Below are 21,906 nucleotides of genomic sequence, written 5' to 3' on the forward strand. Positions count from 1 at the left end.
GGTTTCTCCATGTTGGTCAGGTTGGTCTCGAACTCCTGAACTCAAGTAATCTGCCTGCCTCAGCCTCCCAAAGTGCTGGGATTACAGGCATGAGCCACCGTGCCCGGCCAGAAGCCTCTTACAACACTAGCCACAGTGCTGTGGCAGTGATGCACCTGTAACAGGTGTGAAAGGGCATGGACTGCAGAGTCCAACACCCAGGAATTCAAATCCCAGCTCTGATCTTTCCTAGCTCTGTGATCTTGGACAAGCATTTGGCCTCCCTGAACCTGTTTCCTCTTCAAAAAATGGGGGCAGACCGGGCACAGTGGCTCAAGCCTGTAATTTCAGCACTTTGGGAGGCTGAAGCGGACAGATCACTTGAGGTCAGGAGTTTGAGACCAGCCTGGCCAACATGGTGAAACCCCATCTCTACACAAAATAAAAAAATAATTAGCTGGGTGTGGTAGTGTGCGCTTGTAGTCCCAGCTACTCGGGAGGCTGAGGCACAAGAATCACCTGAACCCAGGAGGCGTAGGCTGCAGTGAGCCAAGATGGCACCACTGCTTTTCCGCCTGAGAGACGGAGTGAGACTCCATCTCAAAAAACAAAACAAAACAAAAGGACTGGGCGTGGTGGCTCACGCCTGTAATCCTAGCACTCTGGGAGGCCGAGGCGGGCAGATTGCATAAGGTCAGGAGTTCGAGACAGCCTGGCCAATATGGTGAAACCCCGTGTCTACTAAAAATACAAAAATCAGCCAGGCATGGCAGCACATGCCTGTAGTCCCAACCACTCGGGAGGCTGAGGCAGGAGAATCGCTTGAACCCAGGAGCTGGAGGTCGCAGTGAGCCGAGATCGTGTTACTGCACTCCAGCCTGGGCTACAGAGCGAGACTCCGTCTCAAAAAAAAAAAAAAAAGCAGTTGAGTCCCTTACATGGTGGGTGAGGGATCTGAGATAGGTCATAAATGAGCTTCAGGTGCCACAGAGTGGCTGGCATCAAGTAAGAGTGTCACAACCATGCATTCCATTTTATTCAGGGTACAGGAACAATGCACCATGGAGTATGTAGCCAGGAGGTGCCATTTCTGCCTGGCGTAGCTAGGGCTGGTCTGCAGTGGAGGCCAGATTGGAGCTGGGCCTTAAAGGATGAGTGTCTAAGAGAGAAGAGTGGATGAAGGGCATTCCCACAAGAGAATGGCATAAGCACAGTCCTAAAGATGTGAATGTGTTTGTTAAAGAGATCTGGTGTGGCTGAAGCTTAGGTTTGTTTAGGAAATGAGACTTAAAAGATGTTAAATTGGCCAGGGACAGGGGCTCACCCCTGTAATCCCAGCACTTAGGGAGGCTGAGGCGGGTGGATCACTTGAGCCCAGGAGTTCAAGACAGCCTGGGCAACATGTCAAGACCTTGTCTATAAAAATTACAAAAATTAGCCTGGCATGGTGGCATGTGCCTGTATTCCCAGCTACTCGGGAGGCTGAGACAGAGCATGACCCTGTCTCAAAAAAAAAAATGTTGAATTGACATTCATGTCATGCTAAAAGCATTTATTTCGAAAGTAAGAAGGAGTCGTTGAAAGTGTTTCATCTGGATTGTGACCTCATTTCAGAAAGATGGCAGCTTTGGAGGAGGATAATCGGCAGGAAGAGAGGCAGAGGACTCACAGTCTGGAGAGGAAGTTCTTACACTCACTTGAGAGTAGGAGATGATGGGGCCAGAACTAGGAAAGGCTGTGGGACTGAGGCACCTTTAGGCTGAGAGTCTCCACAAGCTTAGCCCTCCTCGCAGGAGGCGTGTGGTGTCTGGGGCTCTCCCAGGTTGACCTCCTGTGCTCAAACTCCCAATAGTGAGGACAGGAACTGACTCCACATTTCCCAGTGTAAGCGCTGGGGCCACTCCAGTAGAGCTGCTTCCTGTCCTTGTCCTCCCCCAGCCTCCCTCCTTCCTCTAGGTTAGGGGTGATGCTGAAAAGAGGACTAGGGCTGTGGAAGGAAGGGCTGAGTGTGAGCCCTGTTGAGTTCATTTCTTCAGGAAGCTCACATCTTCCCACGGAAGACAGATACTTGGCAGCACTTATAAAGCAAGGCCAGACCAGCCTGGGCAACATAACTCAATCCCATCTCTACAAAAATAAAAAATTAGCAGGCATGGTGGTATTTGCCTGTGGTCCCAGCTACTTGGGAGGCTGAGGTGGGAGGATCACTTGAGCCCAGGAAGTTGAGGCTGCAGTGAGCTGTGATTGCACCATTGCACTCCAGCATGGATGACAGAGTGAGACCTTGTCTCTAAAAAAGATACAAATAAAGTAAAATAGGCCAAGCACAGTAGCTCATGCCTGTAATCCCAGAACTTTGGGAGGCCGTGGCAGGAGGATTGCTTGAGACCAGGAGTTCAAGACCAGCCTGGGCAATGTAGCAAGACCCCGTCTCTATAAAAAAATAGAAAAGTTAGCTGGGCACGATGGCATGTGCCTGTGGTTCCAGCTACTTGGAGGGCTGAGGTAGAAGGATTGCTTGAGCCCAGCAGGTTGAGACTGCAGTGAGCCTTGACTGTACCACTGTACTCCAGCCTAGGCAACAGAGTGAGACCCAGTCTCTAAAAAAAAAAAAATACATAAATCAGGCAAGCAAGTATCAGGGATGCAATGACAGGGTCTGGTGGACAAGGAATGTATAGATTAGGCTTCTGGAAAGGGAAGGGTGAAGAGTTTGGCAGAGATGGGAGGAGCTTGGCAGTGATCTCTAGGGAATCTTTGTAGCAATGGAAAGGTTGTATGGAATGGAAGCAAGCATATTAGCAGTCCTTCCTCTCAAACTGGGTTCTTTCGTTATCTTTCTCTTCCTAACCCTATGCTACCCATCCTTCGGAAGCTCTTTCACCTGAATCCCTTGTACTGGAGTGTATTAGTCCATTCTCACACTGCTATAAGGACATACCCAAGACTGGGTCATTTATAAAGGAAAGAGGTTTAATTAACTCACAGTTCTGCAGGGCTAGGGAGACCTCAGGAAACCTATAATCGTGGCAGAAGGGAAAGCAAACATGTCCTTCTTCATGAGGTGTCAGGAGAGAGAAGAATGACAGCCGAGCAAAAGGGGAAGCCCCTCATAAAACCATCAGATCTCATGAGAACTTACTATCACAAGGATAGCATGGTGGAAACTGCCCCATGATTCAATTGTCTCCCACTGGGTCCCTTCCACCACATGTGGGGATTATGGGACCTACAATTCAAGATGAGATTTGGGTGAGGACACAGCCGAACCATATCATTTCACCACTAACCCCTCCCAAATCTCATGTCCTCACATTTCAAAACACAATCATGCCTTTCCAACAGTCCCCGCAAAGTCTTAGCTCATTCCAGCATTAATCTAAAAGTCCAAGTCCAAACTCCCGTCTGAGACAAGGCAAGTGCCTTCCCCTATGAGCCTGTAAAATCAAAAGCAAGTTAGTCACTTCCTAGATACAATGGAGGTACAGGCATTGCATTTGAAATGGGAGAAATTAGCCAAAACAAAGGGGCTACAGGCCCCATGCAAGTCGAAAATCCAACAGGGCATTCATTAAGCCTTAAAGTTCCAAAGTGATCTCCTTTGACTTCGTGTCTCACATCCAGGTCACGCGGATGCAAGAGGTGGGCTCCTGTAGCCTTCAACATGGGGGTTCTAAACTGTTAACTTTTCACCCTAAATTTTGTGACTCCATGAGCTGCAAGTGCCCAAGTAGGCAACTCCTCTGACTAGCTAGACAAGTGACATAATGCCAGGCTGGCACAGGCAGCATCTAACAGGCAGAGTAGCCTGCGTTCAGTAGGGCAGAGTTGGCAGTAGCCCCAGTATCTCCTCCAGAGCGCCTGCCCCTAGCAGGCCACCATACACATGTTCACCTTATCTCTGGCTGTCCTGGACTCTCTTCTAAGGCCAATTCTCTCCTAAGGCCAATTCCAGCATCTCTAAATCATCTGCATAGTCAGGACGCACTGGCTCACACCTGTAATCCCAGCACTTTGGGAGGCTAAGGTGGGAAAGTCACTTGAGCCCAGGAGTTCAAGACCATCCTGGGCAACATAGTAAGACTCTGTCTCTACAAAAAAATAAAAAATTAGCTGGGCATGGTGGTATGTGCCTGTAGTCCCAGCTACTCGAGAGGCTGAGGTGGGAGGCTCACCTGAACTCAGGAGGTCAAGGTTGCAGTGAGCCCTGGTCATGCCACTGTACTCAGCATGGGTGACAGAGCGACACCCTGTCTCAAAAACAAAAACAAAACAATCACCTGCCTGAAAAACCTAAGCTAGTCATTCTTATTTTTCTGGGTCCTGGCATCATTTCAGAATCTGTTAAAATCCCTAGTATAGTGCACCACTTCCTACAATAATATGCAAAACCCACATTTTTGCATTTAATTCCAGGGAATTTGTGGACCCTATGATAAACAACCCTACCCAGAGGGCTTTCAGACGCTAGAGATACTTTAAGCAACATTCAGTTCAGTGAGGAAAGGAGAAAAAAAACCTCAGATCCATGGTCAGAAATCTCTGCCGTCCACAGTGGGATAAAATTTCCTACGTGTTTGACTGTTTGATCAGATTAACCAGCTCTCATTACACACACAGACAAACAGGACTGTGTCTCTGCCGAAATACAATGTCCCTGCTCTCTGTCCTCCACTCCAGGCACCCAACAGCAGCCCTGTGAGAGTGAGTCTAAGGGCATTTGATACTGTGGGGGAGGAGACCCCGTGCTGAGCTCGGGGGCTTTTTCTTCCCCACCTCTGAGTCAGAACCAGGGCATAGACCTCATTCCTGAGTGGCTAGGTCAGCAGCCAGTGTTCCCTCCCTGTCTGGCACACTCCACCAGCTTAACTAAATTAGAGGGAAAAAAAAGAATGCAGGGCAATGGGTTAGTGAGTGAGTAATTAGGGAGCTCTTTTCACCCGAGTAGCCAGGAAAGACTACTCTTAGTACTCTCTACAAAGGGAGCAGCCAACACAGAGGCCTGAGGCTTGACTTGTTAATGAGGCAGAAAGAAGACAGTGTGGCTAAAACACAGTAAGCCAGGGAGCAGAAAGAGTGCTGTAAGGAGCCAGGCCCGTGGCTCACGCCTGTAATTCCAGCACTTTGAGAGGCCGAGGCAGGTGAATCACTTGAGGTCAGGAGTTTGAGACCAGCCTGGCCAACATGGTGAAACCCTGTCTCTACTAAAAATACAAAAATCAGCCAGGCATGGTGGCGGGCACCTGTAATTCCAGCTACTCAGGAGGCTGAGGCAGGAGAATCGCTTGAACCCAGGAGGCAGAGGTTGCAGTGAGCTGAGATCGCACCATTGCACTCCAGCCTGGGCAACAAGAGCAAAACTCCATCTCAAAAAAAAAATAATAATAATAATAATAATAATTTTTTAAAAGGCTAGCGGGACCAAATTATGAGACCTCTGTAAGCCATGGGCAGTGTTTGGATTTTTCATGTGTGTATGTAGTAAAACGCACATGACATAAAATGTATCATCTTCACTGTTTAAGTCCACAGTTTATTGATTTTAAATGCATTCACATTATTGTGCAACCATCACCACTACCCATCTCCAGAACTTTTTTTTTTCCTTTTTTAATGAGATGTGGTCTCACCATGTTGACCAGGCTGGTCTCGAACTCCCAGCCTCCCAAAGTGCTAGGATTACAGGCGTGAGTCACCACACCCAGCCAAGAACTTATTTTTTGTCATCCCAGACTGAAACTCTGTACCTATTAAACATGAATTCTCCACGCTAACCTCCCTGAAACCCCTGGCAACCACCATTCTACTTTCTGTCTCTATGAATTTGATTATCATAAGTGGAATCATACAGTATTTGTCCTTTTGTGACTGGCTTATTTCACTTAGCATAATGCCTTCAAGATTCATCCATGTTGTAACATCTGTCAGAATTTACTTTATTTATTTATTTATTTTTTTTGAGACGGAGTTTCGTTCCTGTTGCCCAGGCTGGAGTGCAATGGCGCGATCTTGGCTCACCACAACCTCCACCTCCTGGGTTCAAGTGATTCTCCTGCCTCAGCCTCCCGAGTAGTTGGGATTACAGCCATGTGCTGGCTAATTTTGAATTTTTAGTAGAGATGGGGTTTCTCCATGTTGGTCAGGCTGGTCTCGAACTCCTGACCTCAGGTGATCCACCCACCTTGGCCTCCCAAAGTGCTGAGATTACAGGCGTGAGCCACCAGGAGCCACCAAGCCCGGCCCAGAATTTACTTTTTAAGGCTGAATAATATTCTATTGTATGTATATGCCACATTTTGTTTGTCTGTTCATTTGCTGATGGACACTGAGGCTGTTTCCGCCTTTGGCTATCATGACTAATGCTGTGAATATTGGTGTGCAAATATCCAAGTCCCTGCTTTCAGTTCTTCAGGGTATATGCCCAAAAGTGGAATTGCTGGATCATATGGTAATTCTAGCTTTAGTTTTTTTTAAGGAACCATCGTACCTTTCCACAAGGAAACATCATGGATTTGTTTTTAAGTACAATTTGAAGCCGCTGTAGTGACATGATCTGATTTATGATTTTTAGAGAGAATTTTACTTCTCACAGTAGCTGCCATGTCAAGAATAGATTGAGGAGAGTGGTATAGAAGGCAGAAAAGCAGTTCAGACATGATTGCAGGAGTGACTATGGGGATGAGAGAGAGAGAGCTGGCAGTACCTGCAGATGTGCTGATTGTGGAAGCGGACAGCAGGGGGGAATCTAGCATGACTCCCAGGTTAGAGCAGCTGGAGGGATGCTGGCACCATGTACTGACATGAGGGAGACTGGGGGGCAGATTTGCAGGGGAAATTCAGAGCTCGTTTTGGGCATATGTTGAATTTTCCATTTTGTTCCACAACCAAGTGAAGATGGCAAGGTCAGGAAGGAAGCCCTGCGAGCCATCTGCATGACATTTCAGATCATGGAACTGAGTGCGGTGCCTGTGTTGGCGTCCCAGGGGTCTTGTGGACTTGAGTTGTGAGGATTGAAGCTGGTTAGGGTGGTGGGGTGTTGAACCTAAGTTGGAACTTAGGTGAACATGTCACTGCGGGGACATGAGTGTGTGGCTGGGCTCACTGGTGCAGCCACGCCCAGCTCCAGTCTCCTCAGTTCTGGGTCTGTGCAGTAGGTCTGGGGGTGGGACAGGTGGAGTATCACGAGGGGCATCGCTTAGGGGAGTTGTCCCCCCAGAAGGGCTTGAGGCCAGAGACTGGGAGCCTCTCGGGCTGAGAATCCCTGGGTCTGGCCTTGCCAGACTGGAAGGCAGGCGTGGGAGAAGGACTTTGTAGTGCTCGGGGCCCCCCTGAGGTTCACAGCTCAGTGCTTCACTGTCTCTCACCACAAAACCCACTTCCTATGATGTTTTGTCCCTGGGTTATCTCCACTACCGTGAACTTCCTGTGCACAGAGCTGGGCAAGCTCTCGGGGAAACAGCAGCCATGCTGAGAAGCCTGGGCTTCCTCCCTCCTTCCTGTCAGGGCCAGCACCCGGCGCTGCAGGTGCACTATGAGTCTCAAAGGGCAGGACCCAGACCAGGCCCCTCCCTGCCCAGAACAGCATCTGGCACCTGGCAGCACATTGGCAGATGTTTGTGTAGTGAGTGCTGGGCTGAGGCTACTGCATGAGGCTGATTTTGATTCCTGAGGTCTTGGCCCCCAGAGATAAGAGGCCTCATTCTTGGAGTTAAGTAAGATACAGCCCCCTCCTCAGATGACTGCCTGAAGAATACATTCATAAATGAGCACCATGTCAGAATCACCATCTGTCCAGTAGGATCAAAGAAGGAAAAAGCAGGCAGGACGTGGTGGCTCACGCCTGTAATTCCAACTCTTTGGGAAGCCGAGGCGGGCAGATCACTTGAGGTCAGGAATTCGAGACCAGCCTGGTCAACATGGTGAAGCCCCATCTCCACAGAAAATACAAAAAATTAGCGGGCCGTGGTGGCGGGTGCCTATAATCTCAGCTACTTAGGAGGCTGAAGCAGGATAACTTCTTGAACTCAGGAGGTGGAGGTTGTGGTGAGTCGAGATCTCACCACTGCACTCCAGCCTGGGCGACAGAGTAAGACTCTGTCTCCAAAAAAAGAAAAAAAAAGAAGGAAACAGCTGAAATTCCAAATTATAGAGACTTTCCTTCTCCTAGGCGGCACTCTCCAGGGCAGGGACTAAAGAACAGCCTCAACAAACCCCTTTCTCTCCCTTTCCCTCCTGGGATCTCACGTACAGGGAAATGGCAAGGCCTTGGGCGACTGCGAGAGGAAGCAGAGACCGCCTTGAAACTCGGGTGCATTAAGTCCTTGGCCTTCTCATCTTAATCTGCTCCAGAATTTAAAAATTAAAAAAAGCTGGGCGTGGTGGCTCACGCCTGTAATCCCAGCACTTTGGGAGGCCAAGGCAGGCGGATCACGAGGTCAGGAGATCGAGACCATCCTGGCTAACACAGTGAAACCCTGTCTCTACTAAAAATACAAAAAATTAGCTGGGCGTGGTGGCGGGCGCCTGTAGTCCCAGCTATTCGGGAGGCTGAGGCAGGAGAATGGCATGAACCTGGGAGGCGGAGCCTGCAGTGAGCCGAGATTGCGCCACTGCACTCCAGCCTGGGCGACAGAGCCAGACTCCGCCTCAAAAAAAAAAAAAAAGCCCGTGGCCTCACTTCCCCTGGAGGAAGAAGGTGAGCAGTCCTCACATGCAGACCTGCTGGGATCTGCTGCTTGCTGCCCTTTGTGCTTCTGCCACCCTGGGTTAGTCACTTTGAGTCTTACTTTTCCCATCTATAAACACTGGGGACAATACTCCCTGTTTCATAGAGTCATTAACTCTCATAGAGAAGATTAAATAAAGAAGTTACCATGAAGACACCTACCTCACCCACACCGGCACACACTCCAGCTCAGTGCTGGGTTATCGTGTGCGTGTGTGCGTGTGTGCGTGCATTTGTGGGAGATCAATTGCATGCAGCCCCTTAAGCTGCTTAATTTCAGGACCTGCCATTTGTAGAATGCTGCCTTCAGAGCAAGGCCCAAGCTCTGGGCTGATCCCACAGTCCAAAAGGAAAAGGACACAGAATTGTCACATCTGTCCCCCACGTCTGAAACTGCAGCCAACTCCATTCTGCACAGAACAGAACCGTGGCAGAGATAAACCAAAATGGCAGTTAGTAAAACATAGTAAGGTTTGGAATTCGGTATGTTTCGAGATGGACTGCTTCAGAATAGAGCTATTCTTGGTTTGTTTTTTGTTTTGAGACAAGTCTTGCTCTGTCACTCAGGTTGGAGTGCAATGGCATGATCTCAGCTCACTGCAACCTCCACCTCCTGGGTTCAAGCAGTTCTCCTGCCTCAGCCTCCCATGTAGCTGGGTTTACAGGTGTGCGCCACCACACCCAGCTAACTTTTGTTTGTTTGTTTTTGTTTTTTTTCTGAGACGGAGTTTCGCTCTTGTTGCCCAGGCTGGAGTGCAATGGCGCAATCTCGGCTCACTGCAACCTCTGCCTCCCAGGTTCAAACGACTCACCTGCCTCAGCCTCCTGAATAGCTGGGATTACAGGCATGTGCCACCATGCCCAGCTAATTTTGTTTTTTCAGTAGAGACAGAGTTTCTCCATGTTGGTCAGGCTGGTCTCAAACTCCCGACCTCAAGTGATCCACCTGCCTCGGCCTCCCAAAGTGCTGGGATTACAGCCGTGAGCCAGCATGCCCGGCCTAATTTTTGTATTTTTAATAGCAGCAGGGTCTCGCCATGTTGGCTAGCTGGTCTCTAATTCCTTGGCTCAAGTGATCCGTCTGCCTTGGCCTCCCAAAGTGCTGGGATTACAGGAGTAAGCCACCGTGCCCAGCCAGAATAGAGCTATTGTTAATGCTCTGAGGATTTCAGACTAAATTACAGGGCCATGAACTAAACTCTTCTTTGAAAGGAGCTGGAGGTCTCAGTAGAGACATCTTCCCTCCAAAAAGCTTTCCCTGCTCCTCAAATCCAGGAGATTTGGCCCTTCTTTGGGACCCACACCCCAGCACTACCTCTGTTAGATCACGGATCACCTGCCCTGGAATCGCCTGTTTCCTGGTCAACCTTGCTTCTGGGTGGTTTGTTCCTTGGGACAAATGGTCAAGCCAGCTGGGCTTGCCACTGTGCCTTGTCCATGGTAGGTGCTTGGTGCAAGTATTTTCTTAATATAATTAAAAAGCTGCTAGGCATGTTTTCACCTTAAAGAATTCTATCTGCAGAGGAGGTTACAAAGGGGATTAGAGTCAGATGTCCTGCTGCTGATCCAGCAAGCAAGGAGTCACCATTTGTGTATGCCCACCCATCGACGTTACTGTGAAGAACCTGGGAGTCAGGGAATCCTAGACACTGGAAAACAACCATGCAATGGAGATGTGGAATCGCAGCTCTGGAAGATGGTGGCTGAGAGGGTGGAGAAACTGAGGGAGGCATCTGAGAGCCTCTGTCAGAATTTGGTACTTGGGCCAGGCGTGGTGGCTCATGCCTGTAATCCCAGAACTTTGGGAGGCCAAGGCGGGTGAATCAGTTGAGGCCAGGAGTACAAGACCAGCCTGGCCAATATGGTGAAACGCTGTCTCTACTAAAAACATAAAAATTAGCCAGGCGTGGTTGCACGCACCTGTAGTCCTAGCTACTCGGGAGGCTGAGGCAGGAGAATCACTTGAGCCCAGGAGGTGGAGGTTGCAGTGAGCCAAGATCACGCCATTGCACTCCAGCCTGGGTGACAGAGTGAGACTCCATCTCAACAACAACAACAAAGTTTGTACTTGATTATGTGACCACAGAAACACAACTCTGAGGTGCTGTCCCTGACATTAGAGAGGGTGCCCAGCCAGGCATAGGATCTAGCACCACAGAGCCAGAGCCCTGGTGAGGCAGGTTTGACCACAGACAGGGCTTCTTTCTTTCCTCTCCCCATCTTCCCTGTTAACCTCCTTCCCCAGCTCTGGCTTCTGTGGAATGGCTCAGTGCAGCAGGTGTTGGGGGTTTAAAATTCAGACCTGCTAGAGGCCTAAGAGCCCCTAGCTTGGTGCCCACAGGGGATTGGGTATACAACAAAGTGGTGGACTGGCCATAATGACACCGTCCCTTCCAGAGCACCTAAAGGAGAAGCTGGAGCAGTACGTGAAGCAGCTGCAGGTGGTGAGAGTGGTGCGGCAGGAGGAGCGGAAGGGGCTGATCACCGCCCGGCTGCTGGGGGCCAGCGTGGCACAGGCAGAGGTGCTCACGTTCCTGGATGCCCACTGTGAGTACCAGGGCACCGGCCTGGGCGTAACCTGGAGGCTCCCTCCCTGCTAGAATGAGCCAGGGCTACAGCCTCACCAAGGCCCCTTCCTGTTCTCTGTTCCGGGAGTGAAGGAGGCTTGGGACCCATTCCGGCTGCCTCTACCCCTTTCTCACCCCAATCCCAAGGATGTTTCATCAAGAGGACAAACATCCCTAAAACAACTGGTGACCCCAAAACCACTAGAAGTGTGCTCTGGGGCCCCAGACACTCATCCCTCCCTGTACTCCCCATCTGCACCTTGCTCTGAGCTTGGCCCCTCAGAGAGGCCTCCTGTTATGACTGAGAACTGGCTTGTTTGGGGCTTTCTTCTAGGGCAACATGGAGCCAGGAAGGCCTCCTCCTTGCCCAAAACCAAAACACCTCCCCACTGTTGTGGAGGATGAAATATTTTCCCTAGGAGTGGTGAGATATATTAGGGGAAGCTCTAGACTTGGAGTCAGAATTCTTGGTTTGCATTCTGACCCTGCCCCACTAACAGCCTCAGTTTCCTCATTTGTAAAATAAGAATGAGGACACTAACTTTACTGAACAGAACTATTACTCTGAGGGCCGAATGAAGTAATACATGCAGAAGCTCGCTGAAAATCTCAAGGAGCTAGACAAATGAAAGAGATTATTCTTCTAGAATTAGGGCTGAAATTTGACATGCAGATGCCCCTGGGAGGGGGAACACCCTCTTCTGAAATCCACACGTGGGCCCGGAGGGCTGAGCCAATGGATCAGCTGGAACCCCTGAAGATACCATCCAGGGCCTCCCTGTGCTTTGGGGTCATCTGAGTTGACCATGTTACTCCCCTGAGACCTCCGTTCTCCCTGCCAAAGCTGTCTCTGCCTTTGGGGGTAGAGGGGTGGTAGAAGGGTTTTAGGAAATTCTGTGTGCTCCCTGCAGCTGTGGGGCTTGCTGCCTGTAACTCAAGAGTAGGTGGACCGTCTCTTATCCTCCTGGGCGTTCCCCCCAGGATGCAGCTTGGGCTCCGCTGTGGGCAGGACCCTGACTGCTGCCTCCTGGTTGAGGCCTGCAGGTGAGTGCTTCCACGGCTGGCTGGAGCCCCTCTTGGCTCGAATCGCTGAGGACAAGACAGTGGTGGTGAGCCCAGACATCGTCACCATCGACCTTAATACTTTTGAGTTCGCCAAGCCTGTCCAGAGGGGCAGAGTCCATAGCCGAGGCAACTTTGACTGGAGCCTGACCTTCGGCTGGGAAACACTTCCTCCACATGAGAAGCAGAGGCGCAAGGATGAGACCTACCCCATCAAGTAAGGACCGCAGCCTGGTGAGCCCCCAACCTGGCCCCAGCCCTACCCAGTCCCAGGAACCTGTGCCGTCTCACATCAACATTTGTTAGGTGCTCTATCAAGCACTTGACATATTGTGTTTAATCGTCACTCCCTATGAAGCAGGTACAGTGATTATCCTGGTTTGCAGGTGAGAATACTAAGGCTTACAGTGATAAACACTGACCTAAGATCACGCAGCTAGCAACAGTGGGGCAAGGACACCCTTCCCGGCCTGTCTGGCCCTAACCGTGGCACTGCACTGCCTCACACCATGACAGTTTGCTCTTATTCACCACTTACCATGTGCCAGGCACTGAACTACGGGCTATACAGTCTTTAGTTTATTCCTCCCTACACATAAAAGGAGTGGCCCATGCTTGCAGATGGGGCAAGAGATGTGATGGAGGCCATTGTGGAATAGTCACTGTAATAAGAGGGAGTGGTGTGTGCCCCCAGGTGACTGTCTTTGAAAAGACTGAGAATATACGAAAAGAAAATAGACACATTTTCTGCAGCGTGAAGTTTGTAGCAGTTGCCCTGAACTTCTTTGGTGAAGGGCCAGATGATAAATATTTTGGGCTTTGCCAGCCACATATAGTTTGCTGCATATTCTTTGTCTTATTTTGTATTTTTTTTACAAACATTAAAAAATGTAAAAACAATTTTCTGCCCCAGTGGCTTCTAAAAACAGGCAGCCAGATTTTGCCCACAGGCTCTTGTGTGCCAGCCCCTGGGCTGCAGGGTAGAGAGTTGGAAGTCAACCCACTGTTTAATGCCCACTGGGCTCACCTTCCCCTCTTATACTCACCCCATCCTCCCCTCTCCAGGCTGCCTGTTGGTGTTATTGGAGACTGTAAGTTTATTTTAACAGTTGTCTCAGACAAACCAAGTTGAGGAGTGACTTTTAGTATAGCCTGTGGTTTGGGATTATTTGTGTCACTGTTATCTTAGACTGGCCAGTATACTTAAGGCTCAACTGAATATACATCCAGGACGGAGGGAAGCAGAGGTTGGAGATACAGTAGCCAGAGGTAAGAGGGAAGGTTTGAAAGGAGGAAAGGATTAGTGCTTCTTCCTCTCCACATGTCCAGAATCCTAAAAAATGCTGTCCATGCCAGGCATAGTGGCCCACACCTGTAATCCCAGCTAGATAAGAGGCTGAGGTGGATCAGATGGATTGCTTGAGCCCAGGAGTTTAAGAACAGCCTGGGCAGCATAGCAAGACCCCATCTCTTAAAAAAGAAAAAGAAAAGAAAAGAAAAAAAAGAAACCTGCTCAGAGTACCGGTAGAAAGGAACTCAGGTGAATGCCACAGGGAGAAATCCCACGGATCCTGAACAGCCAGCTGCTCTGTCTCCATTAGAAGGAGAGAGGGAAAGGAAAAGCCAAAAGAAAGAAAAGAAATTGTAACTTTCCACTGACCTGATGCTTGTTTCACAGCTGCCTTTTGTTTGGTGTACACAGCAACAGATCCCCACCCCCACCCCCATGCCAGTGACCAGGCACACAGCAGCACAGTCAGAAAGAGGGCACCTGGCCCCCACCCATCACTGACGTCGCAGGCTTCAATGTCCAAGGGCCATACAACTGGAAGACAAAGCTCCAGTGTTTGAGGAATGAATGTGCTCCTTGGCCCACATGCCCCGGTAGCATGCATGGCTTGCCTAGCCTCTTCACTTAGCACCCCCACCCCAGGAGGATTGCTGACAGTCCCCTCCCGGCCTCCCATCTCAAGCCAACCAGAGCCTAAGAGGAGAGGCAGAGGACCTGGGGGATCCTAGGGGTAGGCCAGGACATACGGGGTGTTTACTAGAGGTTGCCTGTGATTGTGAATTTACAGTGAAGCTTCCCATGCAGGGTTTGTTCTCATGGCTAATCCATCCGTGACTTCTCGGTCTGGAAGACCTCTCAAAGGGCCTGTGGCGGAGGAAGCAGGTTGGCCTCCAAGCGCTCCTCTGCAGTTCCAGCACTCTCTGAGCCTCTCAGGGTGCTACTTGGACTAGTTTAAGACCCCTGGGAGAGGCCAGAGCCTCTTCCAAAGTGATAGGAAGCCAGCCTGAGCATGAGGGTTTCCCAACTGAAATTCCTTCCAGAAAGTGGCTGCAGGAGCCAACTTTGGGGAGACAAGAGCAACCACAGGGCAACACCAGGGTCACTTTCCTGTGTAGTCACCTTGATGGATCAGCTGAATGAACAGTGATTGGGCCCCAGCTGTGTGTAAGGCACCTGGATAGGTTCTGGGGTTACAGGGGTTTCCATATCTTTCTGCTTGGTTGTACCACATGAAGCCACCCACTGAGGGCAGCAAAGGCCTAGCCATGCCAGGCTGGCCCACACAGAAGCCAACAGCTGATGATTGTGCTCCTGCCCTGTCTCCCCTGCCCCCATCCCAGCATTCCATCTCGCTTATACTTCCCCGGGTCCGCTTGGATACCCTAATGCTTAGCCCAGTCCCTCTTAGAAGCAACCTGGTATCTAAATTCTAGGAATTAGATGTTTTTGTCAATTTATCTTATCTTGAGTCCACACCTCCCTGTCTGTGCCTGAAAGCCAGAATCTTTTTATAACCTTCTAAATGTTCCCTATAGCCCAAATTGAGCTTGATCTCACCTGACTTTCCACCGTTTCCAGGAGCACCTCTTATCAGCTTTCTCTGTTAAAAGCAACTGGCAACTTCTCCCCAAATCTACAGTTTCTCAAGCAGTGTAAATCACCAGGGCTAGGCACCTACTAAAACTGTGGCTTAATAGTCCCTGAAGGGCAGGGCCCCTGAAACAGAATGGAGTCAGCCCAGCTGATAATATTCATTCATTCATTCATTCATGGTTTGAATCCTTCCTATTTTCAAAAACAATTTCACACAGCTTCTGAAAGTTGAGTATCTCCTAGGCTCCAGGCACTTTGCTGCCAAAAAGTAACTAATGGTAGCTTTAACCTCTGTGACTAGATTGAGCTCTGGGGGAATAGGATCTGTCTTTCTCCGTTCTGTGTGTCCATCATGTAGCACGGGCCCTGGTGGCCAGTGTTACGTGCATCCTAGGTTGAACAAATGAATGAATGCCTTTTAAAGGATAATTACATATTTCCTTGACCTGGTCCTAGAAGGGGAAGAGGACATAGTAAAAGCTAAATGATGAGTGAGTTAGTGGATGAGGGGCTGCACGTCCTGAGAAAGAGGAAAGGAGGGGGAAGTAGGTTAGGAAGGGAGTCCACGAACAGCTTTCCCTGCCAGGCTCCGCTCCTCCTCTCCCAGAAGATGCACACGCTTCTCCCTCTGTCTCTCCAGATCCCCGACGTTTGCTGGTGGCCTCTTCTCCATCTCCAAGTCCTACTTTGAGCACATCGGTACCTATGATAATCAGATGGAGATCTGGGGAGGGGAGAACGTGGAAATGTCCTTCCGGGTGAGAGTGAAGAGGGCTTTGGGGGGAACCACAACATCCCAGGGGACAGCTTGAGAAACATCTCTCAGGCAGAGGTGGCATCAGGGACATCCCATCTGGAACTGAACTAGAAAGGGTGGCTATTTCCCAATGTGGCTCTGCCTCTTTTCTGCTTCCCCTGTCTATGGCAGTAGGGCTTGGGCAATCAGCTTGGACAGCTCAAAACAAACTACTGGGCAAAACTTCTCAGAGGGAAGGAATAATAGGGGTAATGAGGACTGGACATCTGGTGACTGCGGACTCTTGTGCGATGTCTGTGGGAAAGGGTTAGGGTGAAGATAGAAACAGGTTAGTATGTTCACAATTAGGGCTAGAAAAAAAAAAAACAGATCAGTAACCAGTCATCATCCTTTTTCTGGAAAAATCAGGCTCCCCTTCCCAGTTCAAAGGACACATGCCCTGGTAACCTTTGAAGTTTCCCTACCTATGCTCAATAAGCCCTTCATAACAGTCAGAGAAGATGGTGGCCCCAACTCTGGTGGACCCCAGAACTCTGAGAGATTCCAGGAATTAGGCAAATCAGAATTAGGTCAGGAAGAAAGGATCACCTCTCCATGAAACCCACACAAATCTCCATGCCATGGAAAAGTAATTCGTAAGTAGATGAGCTCATTTATGAAGTCACCTCTCACGGTGCCTGATGCGTATTAAGCACATAATTGATGCCTGCTGTTACTATAACGATGATGTATTTCTGTTGCTGCCACACTAAAATGAGTAACAACATACTTTCTCACCTAAAACCCAAGAGAAGAAACCAGTGGGAGGGATGTCTTCAGTCAGCCCACCAGCATAGAAAAGGGTCACCTGCCAGTCACCCCAACTCCCAGCGGCCCAATCCTAGGCTCCTCCTTGAGCCTCTGACCTCTGTTCACCCTCCTAGGCAGCCAGTGTGCTAAGGGCCCAGGTGACTACCACTAGCCACCTAGCAGCCAACTATCCTTGCTATTAACAGACTGATGCTCTGGTTTTTATCACCTGGGCGAGCTGATAAACTCACATTTCCAGGTCAAAAAGCCAAGTAATCAGAGCTCAGAGTAGGTATACAGGCACAGGTAACAAAAATTAACCAGCAGGCTTTTCCCTAAAGTGGGCCCTGGTAAACACAGGACGCTGCAGTCTCCCTGTGCTTAAGTCAGAGTGAACCAACATCAGAAAGCCTGGGATTGTGTAGTCATGGTCTAGGAAGAAGCCTAGTCAGTATCCTTTTTTCCAGGGAGAGACAGCAGCATTTGCCCAAGTCCTTGGACCTGGGGTCTGGTGCCCTGGAATAGAATAGAGCTGCTTATGGGGAGACTGTCTCACCTAGCCCACTGAAGGCCTCGTCCTGTCTCCTCTTACATCAGGTGTGGCAGTGTGGGGGCCAGCTGGAGATCATCCCCTGCTCTGTCGTAGGCCACGTGTTCCGGACCAAGAGCCCCCACACCTTCCCCAAGGGCACTAGTGTCATTGCTCGCAATCAAGTGCGCCTGGCGGAGGTCTGGATGGACAGCTACAAGAAGATTTTCTATAGGAGAAATCTGCAGGCAGCAAAGATGGCCCAAGAGGTGAGAGGAAATGGTTCTCGGAGAGGTTTAGATGAAGAGAAGTACGGCCCCCAGACCCTGTTCATGGGCCTAATGGCTGGGACCCACCTCATCTCTACCACCTGGCGCCTCCCTTCACCCTCAGGGCCCTGTGAGCTAGAGCCCAGGAGAAGGCCACAAGGCACGTAGGTTTCGAAAGCTAGAGAATGTTGTCCCTACGCATAGAGTCTCTGCATCCCTTCACAGGGGAAGGGAGGGAAAGGAGATTTGGGGGAAGAGCCTCTTACAGGAGGAATGGCTCTGAGAGCCTCGGCATTGGGGAGTGGGACATGATTGTCTGGGGAGTCACAGGAGATGGACCGATAAGCAGGGGACTCCAAAGCTAAGGCGGGGTGTTTGCGATTGGATGTGAGGCTGGGCCAGTAGCTTTAACAGGTCCTGAGTGGGAATGAACATGAGAGACAGTAGCCCCAGGTGCTCCATGCTATCTGCAGTACTTCAGCCCAGACAGGAAGGTCAAAGACTGGTGGAACTGGCTGGGTGTGGTGGCTCACGCCTGTAATTCCAGCACTTTGGGATGCCGAGGCGGGCGGATCACCTAACGTCAGGGGTATGAGACCACCCTGGCCAACATGGTGAAACCCCATCTCTACTAAAAATAAAAAATTAATCGGGCGTGGTGGTGCGCGACTGTAGTCCAAGCTACTCAGGAGGCTGAGGCAGGTGAATCACTTGAGCCGAGGAGGGGAAGGTTGCAGTGAGCCGAGATTGCGCCACTGCACTCCAGCCTGGGCAACAGAGTGAGACTCCCTCTTAAAAAAAAAAAAAAAAAAAAAACTGGTGGAACTGATCCTTAGGAGGCTGGCTTGGTTGACAGAAATCCTTTGGTGACATTTCGGAACGACTGCAGCTGAGGGAACAACTGCACTGTCACAACTTTTCCTGGTACCTGCACAATGTCTACCCAGAGATGTTTGTTCCTGACCTGACGCCCACCTTCTATGGTGCCGTAAGTCTTGAGAACCAACCTGCCTGCCCATCACCACAGCACCCCTTGGAGAAGTTCAAGACCACTGACCCCACAGATGGATGACTAACAAGAATTAACTTTTACCCTGCACCCTCCTTTATCCAAGAGGAGGACTGAGAGGCCACGTTGGGGCTTCTAGAGATAGCAAAAAACCTTATAAAGGGCAAAACAACCCACAAGCAGTGGTCCTGAAACATTAGCATGCATCAGAATCACCAGGAAGGCATGGTAAAATGCTAGGGCCCATCCCCAGAGTTCCTGATTCAGAAGGACTCGGGGGAGATCTGAAAACTTGCATTTCTCATGAGTCTCCAGGTGATGCTGATGGTCCAGGGCTCACATATGAGAACCACTGATTATAAGGAAACTCCCACGGCTGAGGGCTTCTTCCAGGGACCTGGCGTCCTGGGAGGTTCCCTGCCTGCCCCACAGAGGGGTTCAGTCCTGCCCTTTCCAGCCTCTAGGGCTCTGCAGCTCACTTTGCTGTTAGCTCCAGGCATGTGGGTTAGCGCACAGAGGAGAGAAATGGGGGAAATCCAGCCATGCAAATGTGTTGCAGTTGACTGGAATTTGTTCCAGTGGGGCCCCATATCACACATGAGGAACCTCCTGACTGTGCCATCCTGCTTCCCCTCTCTGCTCACCCTTCTGCAGATCAAGAACCTCGGCACCAACCAATGCCTGGATGTGGGTGAGAACAACCGCGGGGGGAAGCCCCTCATCATGTACTCCTGCCACGGCCTTGGCGGCAACCAGGTATGCAGCCCACCCAACTCTGGAGCATCTCCTCTCCTCACCGGCTCCTTTTCTCCACCCTAAAGAGTCCTTTCCTGAGGACTGGGAGGGAGGAGATACCATCCCTGCCCTCAGGAAGCTTCCAGTCGGAGAAGAAGGCATAACACACACAAGGTCTGAATAAGGGACATCCGGAGAGAACGAGGCATTGGTGCTGGGTGTGAGAAGGGGATAGGAGGGAGGGTTGTTCATCAGAGGAGGCTTGAGGAGGCTAGCTGCTGGGGGATATTTAGAGGTGAGGGTGGAAAATTTTCGAGCACATCCCATCACCTACACTCAACTTCTATCATCAATGCATCCTCTGCCCAGAAGCTACCACTCTGATCCTACCACTTTGCAGTGACCCCAAAACTAGGTGCCCAGCACTAGTAAGTGAGAGGCACTGAAAACAGAGCTGGAGCGGGGAAAGGAGTGGTGTAGGCCACTAAACAAGCCCACTGGCATATGCAGGTGAAGACAGTCATTCTAGAGCAGTTTCCTATACCACTGGCCTGCAAGATGATTTCCGGTGGTGCACTGGAGAACATTTTTTATTTTAATAGTAATGTATTAGCAAAAATAGAACAAGCATATCACATGATTTCACGGATGTTACTTAAAATGAGGCTAAGTTAAATTTAATTTTAATCTAATTTAAAGGAAATGTGATTAAGCACAGTGGCTCACACCTGTAATCCCAGCACTTTGGGAGGGTGAGGCAGGTGGATCACATGAGCCTAGGTGTTTGAGACCTGTCTGGGCAACATAGCAAGACACCCCATTTCTATAAAAAATTTTTAAAAAATTAGCCGAGTGTAGTGCCACACGCCTGCAGTCTCAGCTACTCAGGAAGCGGACATGGAGGATTGCTTGAACAAAGGAATTCAAGGTGGCAGTGAGCTATGATCATGCCGCCACACTCTAGCTTAAGCAACAGAGCAAGACCCTGCCTCAAAAAAAAAAAAAAAAAAAAAGAGAGAAAGAAAATATACTGGTCGGGCACAGTGGCTCACACCTGTAATCCCAGCACTTTGGGAGGCCAAGGTGGGAGGATCACTTGAGCTCAGGAGTTTGAGACCAGCTTGAGCAACATAACAAGACCCCATCTCATAAAAAAGAATTAAATATATATATACATATAATTCCAGTATAACCCTGATATGGTAACAATCCTGAAGGCAGCACATAAATGAGTAAAGTCTTGGCATGGCCTCACATTCACTCTCCTCCCCAGGAGACCATGCATGGTTGACAGCTCGGGGCAGGTGGCTTTGGAAGGCTGGGGGCGAACTCTCCACCTGCTTCTCTTGTCTTGATTTCCAGTACTTTGAGTACACAACTCAGAGGGACCTTCGCCACAACATCGCAAAGCAGCTGTGTCTACATGTCAGCAAGGGTGCTCTGGGCCTTAGGAGCTGTCACTTCACTGGCAAGAATAGCCAGGTCCCCAAGGACGAGGAATGGGAATTGGCCCAGGTGAGTCAGTGTCCAGAAAGCTCAGAATCAAGAACTTGAGGCCAGGTGCAGTGGCTCACGCCTGTAATCCCAGCACTTAGAGAGGCCGAGGTGGGCGGATCACAAGGTCAGGAGTTTGAGACCACCTGGCCAACATGGTGAAACCCCATCCCTACTAATAATACAAAAATTAGCTGGACATGGTGTTCGGCACCTGTAATCCCAGCTACTCAGGAAGCTGAGGCAGGAAAATTGCCTGAACCCGGGAGGCGGAGGTTGCAGTGAGCTGAGATCGTGCCATTGCACTCCAGCGCCTGGATGACAGAGCAAGACTCCATCTTGGGAAAAATAAAAAATAAAAAAAGAACTTGAGGCCACATCGGCCCCTCTATATTTTCTTCATTTTCTTCCTGAGACGCCATGGGGTGGAGTAGAGCAATGTAGAAGGTAGGTGAGTGTGGGCGTGGCCACAGGCAGGGTTCTTGAGGCTTAAGGGTATTTGGTGATGACAGATGTAAAAATGGGGTGAGAGGTTATGGTTCGTGGCTAGCTCTGCCATGGTTGAAGCATTTTTAGGCTGAACCCAATTAGAAGAAGGTGAAGAGTCATTTATAGTTCTTGCTTGTCCTCTGTGTCCTAGGCTCAAAGCTAGGCATTCACATACCTGGGTCCAGTTAATCTTTCAGAGGCTCTTTCCAAGCAGGAATAGTCACTGTTTCTACAGATGAGCTGGAGCCGGAGGAAGCCCAGCATGTCTGTGACTGGCCCAAGACCCACCACTAGTAAATGGCAGGCCTGGGATTTAGCCCCAGATGGGTCTGACTTGAAAGCACGGGCTCTTTCCATTACACCACACTGCTCCAGGATATGCCCTGTAACCGCCACCATGCTGAGCTCAAGCCAGCACCCCGAGTGAGCCTCCCTACCCCACCCCAGCTTAGGAAAGAGGAATCTAAGCTGGAGGCTGCAGGGAAGGAGGCAGTCTAAACATAATCCAAGGCAGAAAATTGGAGGTGGAGCAGTGGCCCTGGGTCTTTGAGCCTGGCCATCTGGGGGTGGGGGAGGCCCTGAAAGCATTTTTCTCTCAGCCCATGGTCTTGTCTTTCA

The 21,906-nt window shown here is 50.0% G+C and overlaps 1 protein-coding gene across 4 annotated transcripts in view; it reads left to right on the forward strand.

Annotated features, from left to right (window-relative positions):
• GALNT6 (polypeptide N-acetylgalactosaminyltransferase 6) overlaps positions 1-21,906 on the forward strand; it is a 41,113-nt gene that overhangs the window by 15,730 nt on the left and 3,477 nt on the right. For all 4 annotated transcript variants that reach the window (XM_058433743.1, XM_032143430.2, XM_032143431.2 and 1 more), the window contains 7 exons: positions 11,102-11,251; positions 12,316-12,550; positions 15,858-15,975; positions 17,361-17,561; positions 18,418-18,549; positions 19,225-19,326; positions 20,668-20,820. In XM_058433743.1, coding sequence (XP_058289726.1) covers positions 11,102-11,251; positions 12,316-12,550; positions 15,858-15,975; positions 17,361-17,561; positions 18,418-18,549; positions 19,225-19,326; positions 20,668-20,820 — 1,091 coding nt within the window. The remainder of the gene's footprint in view (positions 1-11,101; positions 11,252-12,315; positions 12,551-15,857; positions 15,976-17,360; positions 17,562-18,417; positions 18,550-19,224; positions 19,327-20,667; positions 20,821-21,906) is intronic.

This window comes from Hylobates moloch, unplaced genomic scaffold (assembly GCF_009828535.3).
Source record: "Hylobates moloch isolate HMO894 unplaced genomic scaffold, HMol_V3 SCAFFOLD_22, whole genome shotgun sequence".
Taxonomy (NCBI): Eukaryota; Metazoa; Chordata; class Mammalia; order Primates; family Hylobatidae; genus Hylobates; species Hylobates moloch.